Source organism: Talpa occidentalis, unplaced genomic scaffold (assembly GCF_014898055.3).
Source record: "Talpa occidentalis isolate TD23 unplaced genomic scaffold, MPIMG_talOcc4v2.1 talOcc4.11, whole genome shotgun sequence".
NCBI classification, from domain to species: domain Eukaryota; kingdom Metazoa; phylum Chordata; class Mammalia; order Eulipotyphla; family Talpidae; genus Talpa; species Talpa occidentalis.
The window spans coordinates 66935266-66954266 of record NW_023601104.1 but is presented as its reverse complement, the minus strand read 5'-3'; the positions used below and the strand labels follow the sequence as shown (position 1 = coordinate 66954266).

The window sequence follows — 19001 nt, the reverse complement described above, 5'->3', positions numbered from 1 at the left end:
CTGGTCTAAATTCCACTTGGTTATGATGTATAATCTTTTTAATACATTGTTAGATTTAGTTTTATAAAACTTTATTGAGGATTTTAGCATCTGTGTTCATTAGGAAGAGTGATTTTTAGCTTTCTTTTTTGGCGCTGTCTTTGGTTTTGATATTAATGTAATGTTGCCCTCATAAAATGTATCTGGGAGTATTCATTATTTCTAAATTTTTGAAAGCGTTCAAGCATAATAGGTATTAGTTCATCTTTGACAGTTTGGTAAAACTCGCTTTTGAAGCCATCTGGTCCTGGACTTTTGTTTTTTGATTACTGTTTCAATTTCTTTGTTTGTGATTGGTTTGTTTGGATTTTCTATTTCATTCCTATTCAGTCTTGGATGATAGTATATCTGTCTGTCTCATCTAGGTTGTTGAATTTGTTTGCATGTAAATATTCATAGTAATCTCATTATCTTCTGGATTTCTGTGGTGCCTTTTATAACTTCTCATCTTTGATTTCTAACTCTATCGAGTATTCTTCTTTTTTATGAAGACCACCATAGTGCTGACCCAGTTTTCCACTTTGAATTTATTTCATCTATTGGCTGAACATGGCACTAGGGAAATGGGAGCTTCATGTTGATTAAGTAGAACCACGTCAGAAGCAGCAGAGAACCATCAGCACACATGCAACTTCAGTGTTACCTGGTTATTAGCCAATCTTCCCTTTGTCTCAGCCCTATGCACATGCCATGGTTTCTATCACAGGGTGTTGAAAACACCAAAATTTATAAAAAAAGAGAGGATTACTTGGGGTCCTTGTCTTGAAGCTAAAGTAGCCCATCATTTGTTATAAAATTTAGGCTAAGGAGTGACATGTATCTGGAGATGGCAAGTTTTAGATTCACTGCATCTGGCAAGCAACACACAAACTTTGCACTGGAGGCCAACCTATTATTTTTTTTTTCACAAATGGATTGAGAATCAGATAATGAAAATGTGAAGGAAGACCCCTTGATGCTGCTGAGCGATAAAACCATAGATTGAAAACCTCAGTGCTCAGCAGAACTTTCAAGTGTTTCTTAGGCAAGGAACATTGATTTTTTTTGTTTGTTTGTCTTGCTTTTTTTCTCACAATGAGGATAGAGGAGGGCCATAGACAAGTTATTTTCTCTCCTGGTGAGGAATGTTGTATAGCATGTTTCTCTCTTTAGGAAGACAAAAGCAAACATGCCTCATTTATACACTAAGTATTTCAGTATGGTTTAAGGTCATGACAACCTTCTCAGAGTTGGCAACAACACAGTTTATAGTTGCTCAGTGTTAGCATTGATAAATGATCCTGTGAAGACACAGGTTGATTATAAGACTTTCTCTTTGCACCTTTCCGGTAGGTATTTAGTATCAATCCTAAGCTTGCAGTTAACTAAAGACATTCTTAATGTTACTTGAAAGTTAGAGATTAGGGTATCTGGGTTCTTGTATATGTCTCTGTAAATATCAGTGCAAAACCTTCAGAATTAATTGCTTCTTAGATGCACTATTACTGCTCACTTAGTCCTATGCAAAGAAGTAGGTCGTTCTATTCATCGGAATCTTGCTGTTCTGTAATTATGTGAAGAGCAAATGATTATAGATAGGGTTTCTGTGTGATTTTAAAGCAGGTAAATTTAGCATCATTACAGAATAATCTGTAGTTGGAAAAACTTAAGGTTCTTTAAAAATATGCAGATAATATTTAAAACTTGGTAAGTTTTATTATTCTTAAATGGGTTATATAAGTTGGAAAAAGCTTTGTCTACTTCTTGGGCTAGAAGAGGCACGTATAGTTAAATAACAAGAAAGAAAAAGCTGGTCTCCATTTAGTTCTTGACACTGCAGAAACACTGTAATTGAAATTTAGTTGCATATTCTTTGAACAAAGGACAATGTCCTGATATTTCATTTTTTATTTAAGTGGAACATACATTTTCTCTTTGCATTGATTAAGATGAAAATCATTTCCCGTAATATTGAAGATGTAAATGATGTTAAAATAATTTGATTATAAAAGAGACTGTATTTATAACCCTTTCAAGATTGAACCTGAGCTAAGTGGAATTTACTATGAAGTACATCTTGCACAATGCTATCTAGAAAGGCTGTAGTTTGTAATTCAGGTAGCCTTATAGTCCTTCTTTTAGAATTAAGTTAGATAAATGGATATGGCATCTGCCATGAATTTGGCCAGCTTACCTGTCTTCCTTGCCCCTTACTTTTGCTCATTCTAGAAGGTTATTTAAAAACAAAAAAAAAAGAATTGGTATGGCAAAGGAGAGGCCAGCCTATGTGATGGTTGTAGGTTAGTGTCTTAGTTTGAGGACTCCCTAAAAGTAGACCCTGAATCTAGATTCAGGCACAAGAAATGTATTTGGGAAGTGACCATGGGAATCATGTGGAATAAGGAAGTGAGCAGGGGTGGGTGGAGAGCCAGGAAAGGACTATTGTGGACTATTGCTGTGTCTCCTTGCTGCTGTGGATTAGCTGAGAAGTTGTATGGAACATGTCTCCTGAGAGAGGACAACTTGGGGAATTTACCCAAGTGGTAGGAAAAATAATGACCCTCCAAGATATGCCCATCCTAGTTCCCAGAACCTGGGAATACCTTACAAAGGGATGAAAGGATGCAGATGTGATTGAATTAAGGACTTAGAAGTGGAGAGATGCTCACAAGGGTACTTTTAAGAGAAAACTAGGAGGATCAATCACAGGAGAAAACATGGCAAAGAAAGCACAGATGAGTGAATGAGAGTGAGAAAGCAAGAAGGGGGGGTTATATTGCTATGTTGTTGACTTTGAACCTGGGAAGAAGGGGCCATGAGACAAGGGGTACAGATAACCTTTAGAAACTGGAAAAGGCAAGGAAATATATTCTCCCCTTGTGCCTTCAGAAGGAGCCAACTCTGCTGACACTTTGGCTTAGTCCATCAGACTGACTTTGGACTGCTGACCCCTGGAAATATAAGATAATAAATTTGTGTTGTTTTAAGCAATTGAATTTGGACAGCAATAGGAAATGAATGTGCTTATCAACTGTTGGCCCTCATTGATTGAGGATGGCTAATTGGGCGGTATTTTCTCAGTGCTTCGGACCAGCCCTCTACAGGTTCCTACAACTGGAAGACACAGGCAGAGAGACCTTCAGGTCTGTGCAGGATAGAAGCCATCATAGTCTGCAGGACAGCTTTGCACTAGGCCAGTACCAATGGACTTGGCAGCACCTGGACAAAGAATTTGAACAGTGGAATGGGAAAACTCCCTCAGAAACACCTTTGTATTGTTTCATATGAAAAATTCAGGTTTTTGAGCCTCTTTGTCCATTCCTTTTCTGTCTCTTTTCCTCCCTCTTCCTTTCTCTTTTTCCTGGCCCTTACAGGTTGGGATTCCTGGCATTATGACCTTGGCCTTGTTCAGTCTCACACTGTGATGGTTAATTCTTTGTGCCAATTTGCCTGAGCCATGGTCTGGCCAGATGGTTGACCATGCATTATTTTGGGTGTGTGAGTATGTTTCTGGTGAGATTAATTTTTAGTCTGTAGACTGGCTAAAACAGGTTGCCTCCTGTAATGTGTGATTGGGCCTCTTTCAATCAACTGAAGGTTTGACTAGACCAAAACACTGACACTTTTTGAGCAAATTCCTTGCCCACATCCAAGAAGTTGTAACAATCCCTACCCTCTTTACCAATGTGTTGTTTTTCTATTTTAAAAAATTGGGTCTCTTGGTTTTCCCCTTCATAAAGAGTCCTTTCTTTTTATTAAAAAGGTGTTTTTTATTTCTCTTCTTGCTTTTGCATTCCCTTGCCAACTTCTGTTGCTTAAGTTTTAAAATGATCACTGTGTGAAATGTATTTGGAACATTTGTTGAAAGTTTTGCTGAGAACATTATACAGAATCCTCATGAAAAAGAATCATGCTTACTTGAAAATTGTGCACTCACTGAAAGGCAATAAATATTCACTGAAAGAAGAAAGAAATATTTATGAAGCACCTGAAAGTCCAGTACCATGTTACTCCTCCTAGCGGACACCAGAGAAGCACAGAGTGGATCCGTAGGGGTCTCATGGTCTTGGTTGGGAAACAACCAGGCTTAGCCATGTCCACCAAATCCTGCCCCACTGTCTTCCATGTATCTCCCCTCACTAGCCCAGAAGACTTTTGTCCAGTTTTGTTTTCTGTAGCTCCTATTCTGACCTATAGAACTGAAGCCGTTGAATGTGTGCTTCAAACAGTCTGAACACAGCTTATGTTCTCTGCAGATGTGGATGCGTGCCTTCTGGGAAATCACTGCATCAGGGAGTTATCCAAAGCAGAATTCCGACATTTACTCTAAAAACCTAAGATATGGACATGTTTGCCAGTAAGACCTGCCTTGATAAGGCCTCACTTAAAACAGTTCTCTTGGCAGTGAATTGCCTACAGTTCAAAATCTCACCAGTGCCTCAGATGCTGGCTTGACCAGTACTGACCTTTCCTCCTCTCCTGCTACCCTGCTCCTGCCTTCCAGAGAAGTCAGCTGGCTCCAACCCGCCTCTTTAATGAGGTGCCCACATCCATATTCCTGCTTCCACCTCTCTTTTGTTCTTTATGTTTAATACCCAGCTCATGCCCTGATCTCAAACATCTTGCTTTAGGGGTTGAGTTTTGGCTTTGTCGGCTTTCCTTCTCTGTCCCTCACCTTCTCCATCTTATATTGCTGCTTGTCATCCTCGTCTCATAAACCTGATCATGTCACCCTTTTCTTCCTGTATCTTCCACTGTCCCTGTATAGATCATAGTGTCTGGTTGAGAAGATGTGCATAATAAATATTTGTTGAATGAGTAGATGAGTTGATTTTCTGTTGCCTGAATTTAAATTTTTGTATTGGGCTTAGAAAAGATGTCAACACAATACTCATATTTTGTATGTCTGTCTTTCTCTTCTCCTGTTCTATTTTTATTGTTTTTGTTTTCTCATTTCTCTACACCAGCACTGTACTAGAAACATTGCATATGTTATTTATGTTATTTACAGAATCTACAAGACAGGTGTTACCATATTCATTTTACATGTGAGGAAACTGAAGTCTCTACAGGTTCTTGAGTTGCTCCAGGTCATGCAGGGTTTCAGGGGTTATCACTCCTAGAATCATTCCTGAGGTTCCTGCACTTCCTTCTTTTGACCTTCCCTGACCTTGATCTTACCCTGATTGGTCACCACTATCTTTGCCTGATTATCAGTTGAGACAGAAGGAGTGATGAAGAAAGGACAGACCTGAGAGCTCTTGTCAAGATCTTGATAGGAGAGATTGAAGCTAAGAGTTGAAGCAGATAGAAGAACTAAAGCTATCTCTACATTTTCAGTCTGAGAGATAAGCAGGGTGGTATCTCCAGAAGAAAAAGGCAGTTGGGAAGTCATACTCCTGTCTGTTGTTTAGTCAGATAATGATTGGCGTTCCAGTGACTCTATTCCCTGGTTCACCATGGGCAAATCTATTAGCTTCTGTGGGTTGCAGTGTCTCATCTGTTACCTAAGTGTCACCTTTCCTGGGTCTCAAGTTTGCTGGTTAAACGATGCAGTATGTGTGAATGTGTATTGTAAGAGGTAAAGCTGCATGCATGTTAGCTGTCATCACTACTGTCAGGTATTAATGAACACAGTCAAATTATAAATACAGACACCAACTTCTTGGGTAAATTATGTCTCTGCCAGGGAACATCAAATTATGTATGACCCATGGTCCAAATCTGGCCTGATGCCTATTTTTATATGGTCCATGAGCAAAGGATGTTTTGTATTTTATTTTTTATCATGTTTTTTAATTGAGATAACATTGGTTTACACATACTTTGTGATTCAGAGGTATAGGATCAACCCCTTCAAATGTATGTTACCGCACCACACCTGCCACCAAGGCACCCACTGTGTTTTATATTTTAATGTGTTTGAAAGAAATGAAAAGAAAAATATTGGTGACATAGAAAAGTTGGATGAGATTCAAATTTCAATGTCTACAAATAATGTTTGTTGGGACATAACCAAACTTATTCTTTTATGCTACATTCTCATGCAACAACAGAGATGAGTGTGGCAGAGATTGTATGACCTGTAGAGTCGTACAAACAACACAGGTATGGCTTGGCCCTCTAGGTTTTCCTCATCTACCCCTCTAGGGGGCCATTTCTGGGTCTGTCATCTGTCCTTCCTTAATATCTGTTGAAGTTCCCAGAGAGGAAAGGAAATTGAAGGGAATCTTGAAAATTTTTTAAAAACGAATTTGTTTAATAATAATGGTAGAATGAAAATATATTTGTCTTTTTCTCCTTTTGATACTTTTTAAAAATGAATTTTTATGGAGTTTGGAAACAATATTATAACTATTAAAGACAATTAAAGAAAAACTCCCCCCACCCACTAGTAACTTCAAACCATCCTTCCCATGGCCATCTTAATGTGTGTTTTTGTTTTGATTGACATTTCCTCACACTCTTTGCACCTGTGTTTCCAAGTGCTTGCCATGGTCTATATAACATTTCATAGCTAATCTGCCCTATTCAGTTGACTTTTAGAAGTATTTTGTTGATTGTTGCATATATGGTGGTTATGTTGTGATAGAATTTTGCAGTTTGCAAGCTATGCAAATTTCAGAAATACTTCCTGTTCTTGCCCCTGGTCAAATTTTTCTTCTTCAAATGTTATTGCAATGCTTCTCTTTGGAGCCAGTGCTGGCTTGTCTATTGCCCTTTTCTACCTTACTAGGCTTTGACATTGATTCAAGTGCAGAATTCCCGCTGAGCTTAAAAACTGAGCAAGGTGAAAAAATAAAGCTAAGGAGAAAATGTCAGCTGAGAAATGAACTTGATATTTTCAAGGTGACTTCCTCTCTCCTTCCTCAGGCCCCACCCTAAAGCATTCATGAATAATAGGAATACAATTAGCAAACAAAAATAATCTCTGTTAATCTAATGATGATATAAGGGACATGTTTTTTGCTCTGTTCATTTTAGACAAATGAGAATAAAAACAATACTGTCATTATGTTAATAGTGTTGACTCTTTCACTGTATTTCAAGCAATAAAACCTTCATTTTATCAAATTAACTTAATACCATGAAATACAAATAATCACTTTAACTTAATGAAATATAAATAAAAAGATGACTATTTACATTTTATTCTCTTATTTTCTTTAGTGAGAAGCTGGATGGAAAAGCTAAAAGACAAGGTAAGAGGAGTATTTTCTTCCCTTGGATTTATCTTAGTGGGCAAGTCTTTGGCAAATAAAAGATCTTCAGAGAGGTCACACTTCCATTCATTACTCTGATTCTGGTAAATTATTCAGGGACACAGGACTGCTCACTTCCAGGTGCCCAGCAAGAAAGAAGGTCTTCCTTTTGAGTTCCTTCCCATGCAGCACTTGGGCCACCATATTCTTTGCTGCACCGTTCCTTCTTATGAAGGTGACATCTGTATGCTCAACTAAATAATGTCCTTGACATATCACCAAGGGCTTCCTTCTGGGGAATTTCAGGAGTGTAATCCCATTTTACTGGGCATCTCTTGTCCTAGTGCTTGGCTCCTTTAAGCCTGATCTTGTATGAGGAATAAATTCTTTGGGTTTTGAAAGACATTGATTCTTCTAACCCAAGGGCAAAAATTGATGGACTTGATTCAAGAATAAAAGTCTGCAGACAGCAACCTTTAACTACAGTGGGGGTTTGGGTAAAAATACTTGACCTGAATATTCTCCTTAGACCAACTTTTATGTGGTCTATTGGGATGCCAGTATTACTAAGTGATAATGAGCTGACCTGTCTGGAATGGCTGTTGGAGAAAATCGTGTTCCTCTCCTGTATTAATCTTGCCATCTCTAGCCGTGATTGACGATGTTAATTCCTGCCACGTATATATTTTCATTTTCTTTTGATTTGCAACACTCTCCAAGTTTTTATTTTTGGTTACTTCATAATTTTACACTGGAATTACTCATAAACATATTGATGGAATCCTGAATTCCCTGCTATGGCCTGTGTCAGATCCCATTACTATAACCCAGCTCAGAATTAACTGGGGGTTTAGATAAATGGAGAGCTTTTCAATTGCCAGATATTGAGTTACCTCCCGCTATCCATCTCAGAATATATTTCTTTTTTTTTAATTATTTGTGGTCCATCTTTGAATGATTAAATTTATTTTCTGACAGCTTGATGCTAAAGAATAAAAGGAAACATCAAATTGCATAAAATTATCTAATTGTATTAGTCTCCTCACTAGTATTTTCCTGCTTCTTAGAAAAATTTAGCATTTATGTATTTTGAGAATGAAACTACTTCATGTTCACAAGTATTCCATGTGATGTTGAACAATTTTAAGCCTGCTGAGGTCAGTGGAGGCTATTTTAGTGTCTGTAATGGGTCCAATTGTGTAAAGGAGGCTCACAGACCAAGATTTGGGGGAAAGAAAAGCACAAAAATGTAGACCTTGATATACTTGTATTGGAAGTGCTCCTTGTCATTTTCTAGGGGAAAATATAATGCAATGAAAAGTCAACAGGCTTGGGTATGGTAATCTAGGAGCCCATATGTTGTCTTTTCTATAGAAAATATTGTCTAGGTTATAAAAATGGACCAAAAAATAGGCTGAAGAAAATAAGTCTTGGCATGTAGCCTATTTTGAAGGTGAATATAACAGAAATTTCTTACCTGTATGTTCATATAGCCTCACCACCCCATTTGAAAATCTGTGAAGCTTTCTAGAAAGGCGACCTGTATTTTCCTTTACTTTGGACCCCTCCTTCTCTGGTCTCAAAGGCCTGGAACCTTCTTTTCACTCTGAGGAAAAATTTTATGTGGGGTTACAAGTTTTGTGGGTTATTTTGAAGTTTTTCCAGCCCTCTCCTTATTTTCTTCTGTAGTGTATATTTTAGTTATGTCTCAATTAAAGAAAATTGGAAGAAATAGTTGAGTCTTCAATAGAAGTTGACTTTTTTCATTCATTTTGCTTTTGTATTTGACTCTTTTTTAAAAAAAGATTTTATGTATGCATAAATAAATTGCATACAAGAACTGGGGTACAGGCCAGAGGTACGGGAGGTGAGGGGATTCACCAGAGAGAGAGCAGGGAACAGAACAGGCAGATCTACTGAAATACACTGCTGAGGGGAACAGCAGGCGAGACAGGAGAGGTCTGCTGTGCCATGTGGATCACCTCCCTGGCTGGCATTGAACTTGTGCTGCAGAGGCTGCGGATTGCTTCATAGTGCTGACACTTAACCCTTTGCAGGGGAGGCCTCTGACTCTGTCTTTGGAGGGACTCACTCTAGTCCTTTCCATATCTCCCCTCCCTGTGCTTGAAATAGTATAACTTTACTTGAAGGTGCATTCACATGTGTACACGCTCATGTGCATACATATCTGCTTATCTAACCCTCTCTTTCTCTTTCCCTCTTGCCATCAATCTATGGCTGTTTTGTTAAGATAATAACAAATGAATGAATGAGAATTTGAGAATGAAACTACTGCTTCTTTGATGAAAGTCACGGAATCCTTGAGAACAGAAAACTAAACTATACATTTAACTGGCTATTCAGCCAAGTTATGACATCCATATTTCAGTTTTTTCCAACAGAACCAAAATGTCCTTTATGAAAACACTTTTTTCTCCTCTAGCACAGTATCTATCAAGGCTCATATAATCAAGTTGTCATAATTCTTTAATTTCTTTAATCTGAAACATTTTAATAGTCCTTTCATAACTTAGAGTAGTTTTCATTTTTGGTTTATTGGATGTTTTCTCATGACTGGATTCAGGGTTTTGCATTCTTTTTTTAAAGATTTATTTATTTTATTTGTACAAGCACTGGGTATGGTCAGAAGTGTGGGAGGGTAAGAGAATTCACCAGAACCAGAGCAGGGAACAGAACAGGCAGCCTGACGAAACAAACTGCTGCAGGGAGCAGCAGGCGTGGCAGTTGAGATCTGCTCGCCATGTGAGACCCTCGCTGGCGGCCGGGAATTGAACCAGCGCTGCAGAGGCTGCGGGCAGCTTCGCAGCCCAGCGCTCTATTGCTGTGCCACCAGGGGAGGCCCAGGGTTTGCATTCTTGGTCAGTAAAACATAGGTGCAGGTGTGTCCTCAGCATGTCGCATGTGGAGGCACATATGTAGCCAATAATTGTGAACAGAGAAAAGGTACCAGAATTTTAACTTAAAAATGATAGATGTGAGTTTTATTCATATTCATTTCTGCAGGCAACAAGTTATGGGACATTCTGAAAGAAGAGTTTATTTTCAATTAGTTTTGAAAGAGAGATGGTTAAATTATATTTGAAAATGATAGGTTGCTTTGTTCTCATCTTGTAATAGCAAGGCATAAGCAGATGCCGTAGACAGATACATATACACACGAGACAAAAAAGAGAGGAGAGATATTAACTGCATTTTTGTGAAATCTACATGATTTAAGGTTCTAGAAATAAGAAGTCTAAATGTGTAAATAAAAAAGATGAGGAGCATGACATTCTGCAATACTGTTGATATGTGGTTAAATTGTGTTAGCATGAGCAGACCCACCCAGAGGTTGATCAAGTTGAGCTTCCAGAAGCTTAAATCATCCTTTGAATATAAAGCACGATAACATTTAATCTGCTAGGCCTAATGTTGATCATGTTTCTGTGTATATGTTTGTTGAATAGAATTAAAAAAAAATACATTTCAGGGAGAATGCCCAAACTCTGCTATTGTCCAGTGCTTTCCCACATGGAAAATGATATAATTTTGTGTGCCTTAAGTAGATCTGTAAGACCTTTGGAAAAAGTTTAGGCTCTGCAAAGCATTTTAATTGGTTGGAAAATGACTGGGTGTTGTTTTCTTGGAGAAAAACATTGCCAAGCAATGTTATTGTTCTCAAATTAATGGAAGAATTTCCATATTCTCTCCTAACTCAAGACTCTGGGAAATAGAACTAGTGAGTAAGCTGGCTATGTACAAAAAGAGGGGCTGCAGTTTTGAAAAGGTTCACTTATTCTTCTGATTACTTCTAGAAATGTTTGCTTCTAGAAGCATTACAGTCTACATATAATAACATTATTAGGAGACTTTTATTTTCTGCCCCTCTCTTTCCTTTGTAAGTCCTTCTCTTTTCTGTTTCCAGAGCTCTCACCTTTTCCTATATAGCTTACATGCACATTTCTCTTTCCATTCTTACAATAATGCAGGTAAGATTGTGAGAGAGGAACCCATCCATGTCTAGACCCTCCTTGGCCCTCCCAAGACTCACTATTCCAGAAGGCACTTCATTTTCCTTGGAACTCAACTCAGGCTGTATTTCCAATTTATAGCATTTTAATAGCCCTGGCATTCCCAGAAATTTACTGCATCCATCTTTAAAACAAATTATATTTCTGTCACCAAAACCTGATGTTGACAAATGCACATAAGCAAATGTCTGGAGATGCCATTAAGTCTGGCTGATTTATTTCAATACGAATAAGTATCTGAAATATCCAAAAATAGTCACACCTCTCTGTTGCCTTCTCTATAAAAAGTAACTGTATTCTAAGTGCTATTTTATTTTATAACAAAACAGACAAGAGAATTCATGCAGCAGCAATGAGAAGCCCAGGGCCGTGGTCTGTTTAGCATCCTAATGTGTTGCTTTTCTCTGCAGGCTGGTTACATGTCGGGGATGCTGGTACCCGTAGGGGTTGGGATAGCAGGAGCCTTGTTCATCTTGGGAGCCCTCTATAGCATTAAAGTTATGAATCGCCGAAGGAGGAATGGCTTCAAAAGGCATAAAAGAAAGGTATGGAACCACCAACAGCAAAAGCTAATCAGCTTCAGAAGCTTCTTGCTTATCTAATTTGCTTAATAAAGCACATGGGGTTTAATGATGCGTGAACATATCCGAGTGCCCAGTGGTTGGGATTAGCTGCCACAGCTGTCGCCTCCACTTGGCTGGTCAGTGTGACTTTGAAAGGGGGTCTGTTTTTCAGCTTTTCTCTGTGACATGAAGGGTTTAATAGTTTTCTGTTTTCCTTCTCCAGCAGAGAGAATTCAACAGCATGCAAGATCGAGTGATGCTCTTAGCCGACAGTTCTGAAGATGAATTTTGAATTGGACAAGAGTTTAATCGGGCTATTCAATGATGTTATTATTTTATTTTTATTTGCGGGCAAAAAAAAAAAAAAAAAAACAAACAGCATCCTGCCACCTCGCCGCTGTCAGTTCATCATTCCCATTATCTGCTGGGTAGTAGGTTTTTCTTGTACTGAGCAGAAAAGGCATGCTCTATACTAAATGTAATATGCAGTGTTTGTTTTTATTCTGTAGTGAATTTTCCATCACCATGGGCTACAATGCATAAATACGCAGCATACTTGTTCAGGGGGCGTTGCTAGATTAGGTAGAGTTACTATCTGGTGTTTTCCAAAGTGTCTTTTCCTTGGTTTGGAACACCTGTGTTAATACTGATTGTTGCTGCCAAGGCACCCTTGACTCTGAAATAGAAATCTTAACAAAGAGTAACTTGTGATGGCTGGCTGCTCTCTACCTACTTGGTCAGGCTCATGGGTCCTGGCACCTACTGCATTTGCATCAAAACTAGCAGCAACTTGGAATGAAATCCTTTTTGTCCAGATCTCTCAGCACATTAGGATTATATATAGATCTGTATGTATCTTACATTATGTACTTCAGTCTCCTGGTTTTACTATTTTTCACCTTCTGTTTTGTTCTCATTTTTGGCAAGGAAAAACATGCATCAGAAATAATACATTATATTGACCCTCAGTCCTAATGTAAGCCTGCTTTCTTCAGCAGGGGAATTAAGTCAAACAGACCTATCAATAGATTTTTACATGCTTATCATTAAGAGGTCTTCTTTTTTGTGACTTTGTGAAGAAGAAATGAGGAAGAAATCAAGAATAAAATGAGGGTAGGTAACAGCAGTGAGCATTTAAATGCTGCCATTGGATCTGTGCGTACATGGCCGCTAGGCTGACTTATTCAGAACATATTTGCTTTTCTATAACCTTGGACTTGGCCATGGGGTGAGTGGGTCACCATTGTTCCTTATTTAGCTTTATTAGAAAAACAGACAGTTTGCAAGTCCTGCACATGACTGAGCTTATGAAACACCAGCCTCTCTGAGGGCATCTCACTTCAGGGATGTTGGACTGTATTAGATCATTTCTCATTTCCTTGGAATGTAATTCCTTGCCCTATTGTTTGAATCTGGCTATTTGGGGCTTTCAGTCCAGTTTTGGGGTAAGGACTTGGCTCATTTCCATGGAAGAATAAAGGTGACTAATAATTAACATTTGCCCGTAGTGCTTTCCACTAGGGAAAACTTGTTCATATTTATTAGAGCCTGTTCTACTGTGTTCGCGGCAAGTTGCAAAGTTATTGCTTATAGCTACTCTGACATATTTTTTCCCCATTCCATTTGACTAAAGACAAAACCGAAACAGGGTAGTTAGATCATTCTCTAAACTTACACTTGGAAAGAATTAGGACTAGAGTCCACTTGGACTCAAAACTGTGAGCCTTTACAGTTCAGCACTTTTCCACAGACCTCGGAGAAAGCTGTGACATTTCAAAGTCAGTCTTTAAAAGCAAGGTTCTTGGGAAAGAGCTGCTTGGTCAAGGAATATTTCATGCAAGTTTCTGTTTGTGTCAAATGAACATCTTTCTAATTTCTCTTATTCAAGTCCTTTCCTCCTCCGCTTGTGCTATTTCCTTTATCATCACAAATTTATCATCATAAATTTAAGTATTGTCTCTAGGGAACTAATAAAGAAAGCTTTCTAGAATCCACTCCTGAATGATAACTGGCTTACAAGGATGTTTTCATCAAATAATTTCAATTCTTTTTGCCAAGAGATGTACACAAATATGTGAAGTTGATAAAAGAAATGAAAGGTTCTGCAAAGTCAAATAGAAATTAGCAGTTGACAGACTCAAGATCAGATTTTAAAACTAGAATTAAGAATAGTGACCCTGTGTCATAAGCAATTTGTAATTTCATGAGTGGAGACATCCTGCTATCACATTAGGGACGTTTTCCCTTGCAGTAAGTACTTTTCCCCTTGAAGTAAGCTTTTTCCCTTGCAGTAAGCTTACAGCATTAAACAACTAAGTTTACAACATTTAACAGCAAAACAATAAAGCTTTCTAGAAAGAGGGGAAGATATCTGCAGCTTCAACTGATGCTGCCTTCCCCTCTGAACTGAGTTTACACCCCAGAACTTCTGGCTGCTCCACTGCAGGGGCAGGGACTGTCTTCGTCTCTGAGGAAGAGGCAGTGTTTCCCAAGCTTGCTGGCTCATCAGAATCATCTGGGGTACTTGTTAAACATGTGGGTTCCAAGACTCTGCACCAGATGCCCTGAATCAGAATTTCTAGGGGAGGAGTCTGGGATTCCATGCGGCAGGTTTGAAACACAACTAGCTAGGAGAGCATCTTGGCAGAGAACAGCTTTCTGATTAAAGACAGAAGGGAGAGCCAGCCGCTGAAGGGGGAGACCCTCTCCTCAGTTGGTTTTCCAAAGGTTCTCCACTGTCTGTCATAGTGGAGAAAGAAAATGAAAGGGAAATGAAGAGCTTCTAGTAAAGTAGTAGGATGCTGAGACAGAGGAGTTCCACTAATGTATGGTCCTGATGTCTTTCCCTTTAATCTAAAGACTGCTTTTCATTTAAAATGCTTTAGTTTTTGCTTCTCCCACAAACTGCTTGTTTAAGTAGCAGCTAACTAAAATTATATGCAATATTTGGAGTGAGTTAATATCCCAGGGTTTACTGGAGCTTTTTTGCACAGCCCTTGGCTTGGAAGCAAACAGTCTCCAGACTCTGAAGAAAGCAGAACAAGAGAGCCCCTCCTTAAATTTCTCCTAACTTTGCCCCATCATGTCCATGGAGTCCTATACATTGGGCAGAGTGAATCGTTGGGGTTAGCAGCTGGGCAGAGCCCACAAAGCCCATTGACTTATGGCCTTCACTGGGGTGTCTTAGAATAACACCCATTCCACACACTCACCATCTTCTCCTGTGCCTTCATTGAAAGGTTGAGGGTCACATAGACGAAGACATGGTGTGGCCATCTGGGATCTGATGAGAGGAAGGATTTGGTGGATGTGCCTCTGAAACCACTGATCCTAAGCCACTGAATGACATGCTCAGCTATTTTTCTCTGTGTGTTGATCCTAAACCAGAGCCAGCTGCCTTCGTAATACGGCACCAACGCCTAGTGATGGCAAACCGGGGTCCTTCACCTACTTACCTGTGTGCCAGTGAGCCTACTAACACAGGGTTTCTGGCCAGTTGTCACCCAGGTCCAGCCAGAATGCCAGCTGCACAGTACCCAGGGGCTAATTTGGACATCCCTTTGAAATGACTTCTACAAAAACTGACTGGGATTGTCTGGTGTCCAACCTCACCTACCTGGTCCCCCATTCTGCATTTGAAGTGATTTAATCCATCAAAGGATTCAGGTTCCAGGGTCCCAAACCTCAGGACAATGTGAATACCTTTGTGAATGCCTTCAGGCGCACAGAGTCAGAAAGTGTGCTTGGGGATTGGACAGTGGCACCCCGGCTTTCCAAGGAGCCCTGGGTGAGGACTCACTACTCTGAGTCCTAACTTATTCTAGACTTTGTTAGTCATCCAGAAAAAGAGGATGGCAGCCCCCAGCCCATCTCAGAGGGTCCCTGTGGAGCATCCATGGCCTGGGAGTGTCATCGACCCTGGAACAGCACAAGTTTGCAGTGCACTCAGATCTGATTCAATAAAGAAGTTCTGTCTCCATGGGCTTTTCATGCCCAGAATTCAGGTATGAGGAGCCAGTGGAGTTGGAGGGGCCACTTTCAAGGATGGAAGCTCCAGGATCTCTATGCAGGATGGTGATGGGGAGATAGGGGAGATATCAGTGCTCCAACACTCTCCCACCCCCCTCCTAACACACTGTCAAGGGTCAGGTATATTTTGCAAACTCTAAAGCCACTTATACCCTCACACTCAAGACTTTGGTCATCATGGGGATCAATCTCAGTCTGAAAGCTGAGAAGTTTTCACAGGGTGGCAATGCCTAGTACCCACATATTGGGTCCTAATGTGCATTTGGGGTGAAAAGCACTGGACAACTTTCAAGAAGCCCAGGTAGGTGACAAACCTGGGCCTGAGAGGGAGAGAAAGACAGAGAAAGTGCTTCCTCCCCCATCATGGTCACAAGCGCAGGCACTGCTGGTAGTCATTTCACTGGAGCCTCCAGGATGCCCCTCCTCATATTGAAACGTTCCTGGAACTTTACTGAGGTCCACCATCCAGGTACCTGCTGCTTACACTTCACTTGGATGCAGTCTCTGGACTCTAAAGATAACAGCACAAGTGATCTCTTCCTCAAATTTCCCCTAGCTTTCTGTAGGTAATAATCACCAAGTCCTTTGTAATGGGCAGAACACATCATTGGGGCTAGCAACTGGGTGGAGCCCACGGAGCACTCAGATTTCTGGCCCCTGCTGGGGGTGTCTTAGAAAACCCCCACCCCAGACACTGACCTCCTTGCCCTGTGCCATTGCAAATACATTGAGGGGTCCATCGATGAAGATATGGTTGTATATCAACCTGGCGCTGGATGGAGGCAAGGGTCTGGTTGATCCACCTTTACCTTTAAGTCCATTTTAAGTCACAGAAAGGTGTTATGCTGAATAGTGTGGGTTTAGGGCTGAGTTCATGGGCAGATTGGATTGGCAAGGTTAAAGTGGAGTGAGGAACACCAGTCAAGATCAGGTGCAGCAATACAGAGGGGAGATGACCTTGTGGTAGGTCCATCTGCAGGAGTGAATATTGGTGGGAGGAAGGGTTCTGGGGGTGGTCTGGGTGGGGAAGCAGTAGGCCTTGGGGGTTTGTTAAATGTGGAGCTGAGGGAACAGACAGTGGTTAAACAGACCAGGTTTATGGCACTTGGAGCCCCTCCAGTTACCATGGAGTCCAGGGTCCTGTCTTCCAGAGAGACTGACCTGTTATCCCTGCATATCCAGTCTGAGAAAAACAACCTGCAAGTCTGCTAAAATGTGTAGGCAGCTTTGAGTTTCTGTAAAGTGTATGTAAATATGGGGTCATTCTCTATAACTTTTAATTGTAGGTTCCAAAGAAATAATTTTAAATTTAATAAAATTTTAAACATCTGAGAAAAATTCTCTTTATCTCTTTAGATGATTGAATTACTTTGGTTGAGCTCTAGGTATGAGTATCAAGTATCTGATTGATTGTCTTGGCTGAGAAGACACATATGAGAGGGTCTTATTATTTGACATGAGAACCAAAGCTCAGGATTCTCATTTCTTGATATGAATTCATTTATTATTTTTAAGACCCAATTTTATGCTTTTTATGCCTATGGAAATGCTTGATATTTTGTCCAGTTTTATTAAAATACAGTTTACAGACAGCTCTGTATAAATTAAGGTGTGTTACATAATGACTTGCCAAGCATTTATATTGTGAGGTGATCACCACAAGTTGAATTAATATCCATCTCCTCATATAGTCACAAAAATTTTTTCCTTGTACTAAGAAGTTTTAGGATCTACTCTTGAGTCAGCTTTCAAATATAGCATACAGCAGTGTTAACTATAGCAATCATTGGTTACACAATATCCCAATACTTATTGCTTTCCTTGAAAACAAATCCAAGAAGTGACTCTCAAGACTGGTTCACATGAGGATGGTGTTGGGGCACTTGGAGCATCCAAGTGAGAATTTCACAAGTAATGCAGGCCCCTGGTCCTAGTGCTGAGTGGGTTCTGTGGACTTTTGTCAGTTGTCATAGATGATGACCAAGTGGTTTATCTTCCTTAGCATCTGAAAAATAAAGCTAGCTTTTCACAGTTGCCATATCAACACTGGATTCTGGAGGGCTCAGGGAAACAATGTAGAATTGAGGAAATGTAGACTAATAAATGAAAATAATTATCACTTCAGTCCCATCCCCAGAGAGAATTATTGTGAACATTTTAGTATATAGTTTTCTAGTCATTTTTTTCTGTTGCTTTATGATGTATATACTTATACTCTAAGTCAGGGTTGTAATTTACATACTAGCTTGTTACCTCCCTGAAGCTACAATTTTTCATGGTTGTTTAAAAAGGAATGAAGAGATAGAAAAGGGCTTGTAAAAATCCCGAAGCTGTATTTGAATGAACAAGTATTTTTTATTAAGATTTATTTGGTATTTGAATTTCCATGTTACCTCAAGATACTTCCATATGATGTAAGTGAAAACAAAGTTGAAAGAAATGTCATCTCTTGTGCACTGAGGGATTAAAGAATATTTTCCTCTCTCTTCCTTTGTCACCAAAGCAAAGCTTGTAAGCTTCTATAATTAGACAGTAAGACTGGCTAACCATAAGCATAGATAATATGTGAGAAATACTTTAAGAAATATTGGGCACAAATACATCTACAGTTGTGATCTAAATTGATTAAAAGCTCATTCAGATCAATGCTCTGAAATCTAATTAGTATTTTAGTGTCATTTATTTTTTTATAGCTCACACATATTTGATTTCCCTTGACTAAAGTTAAATGAACAAATGTTTCCACCCTCTCCTTCATAAATGTAGGATGCAGTAAGCACTTGGTGAACTGTTTGAATCTTCACTAGAAGCCCAGTCTCCTTGGGACACATTTCGGTTCTTTTTTTAAAGCTGGGAGCCAAGGGCCTCCCCTGGTGGTGCAGCGGTTGAGCGCTGGCCTGTGAAGCTGCCTGCAGCCTCTGCAGCACCAGTTTGATCCCTGGCCACCAGCGAGGGTCCCACATGGTGCGAGAGACCTCTCCTGCCGTGCCCACTGCTCCCCTCAGCAGTGTATTTCGTCAGTCTGCCTGTTCTGTTCCCCACTCTGGTGAATTCTCTCACCCTCCCTCCCTTCTGACTGTACCCAGTTCTTGTATAAAAATAAATAAATAAATTTTAATAAATAAATAAATAAAGCTGGGAGCCAATCAAAGGCAACT

General features: G+C 39.7%; 1 protein-coding gene across 1 annotated transcript in view; it reads left to right on the top strand.

The window, feature by feature from the left end:
• Positions 1–16839, top strand: part of ARMH4 (armadillo like helical domain containing 4) — a 105234-nt gene extending 88395 nt beyond the window's left edge. Inside the window, exons 6-8 of the mRNA XM_037503416.2 lie at positions 7189–7220; positions 11662–11796; positions 12038–16839. Of these exons, the coding sequence (XP_037359313.1) occupies positions 7189–7220; positions 11662–11796; positions 12038–12106 (236 nt within the window). The 3' untranslated portion in view covers positions 12107–16839. The remainder of the gene's footprint in view (positions 1–7188; positions 7221–11661; positions 11797–12037) is intronic.
• The last annotated feature ends 2162 nt before the right edge of the window (positions 16840–19001 follow it).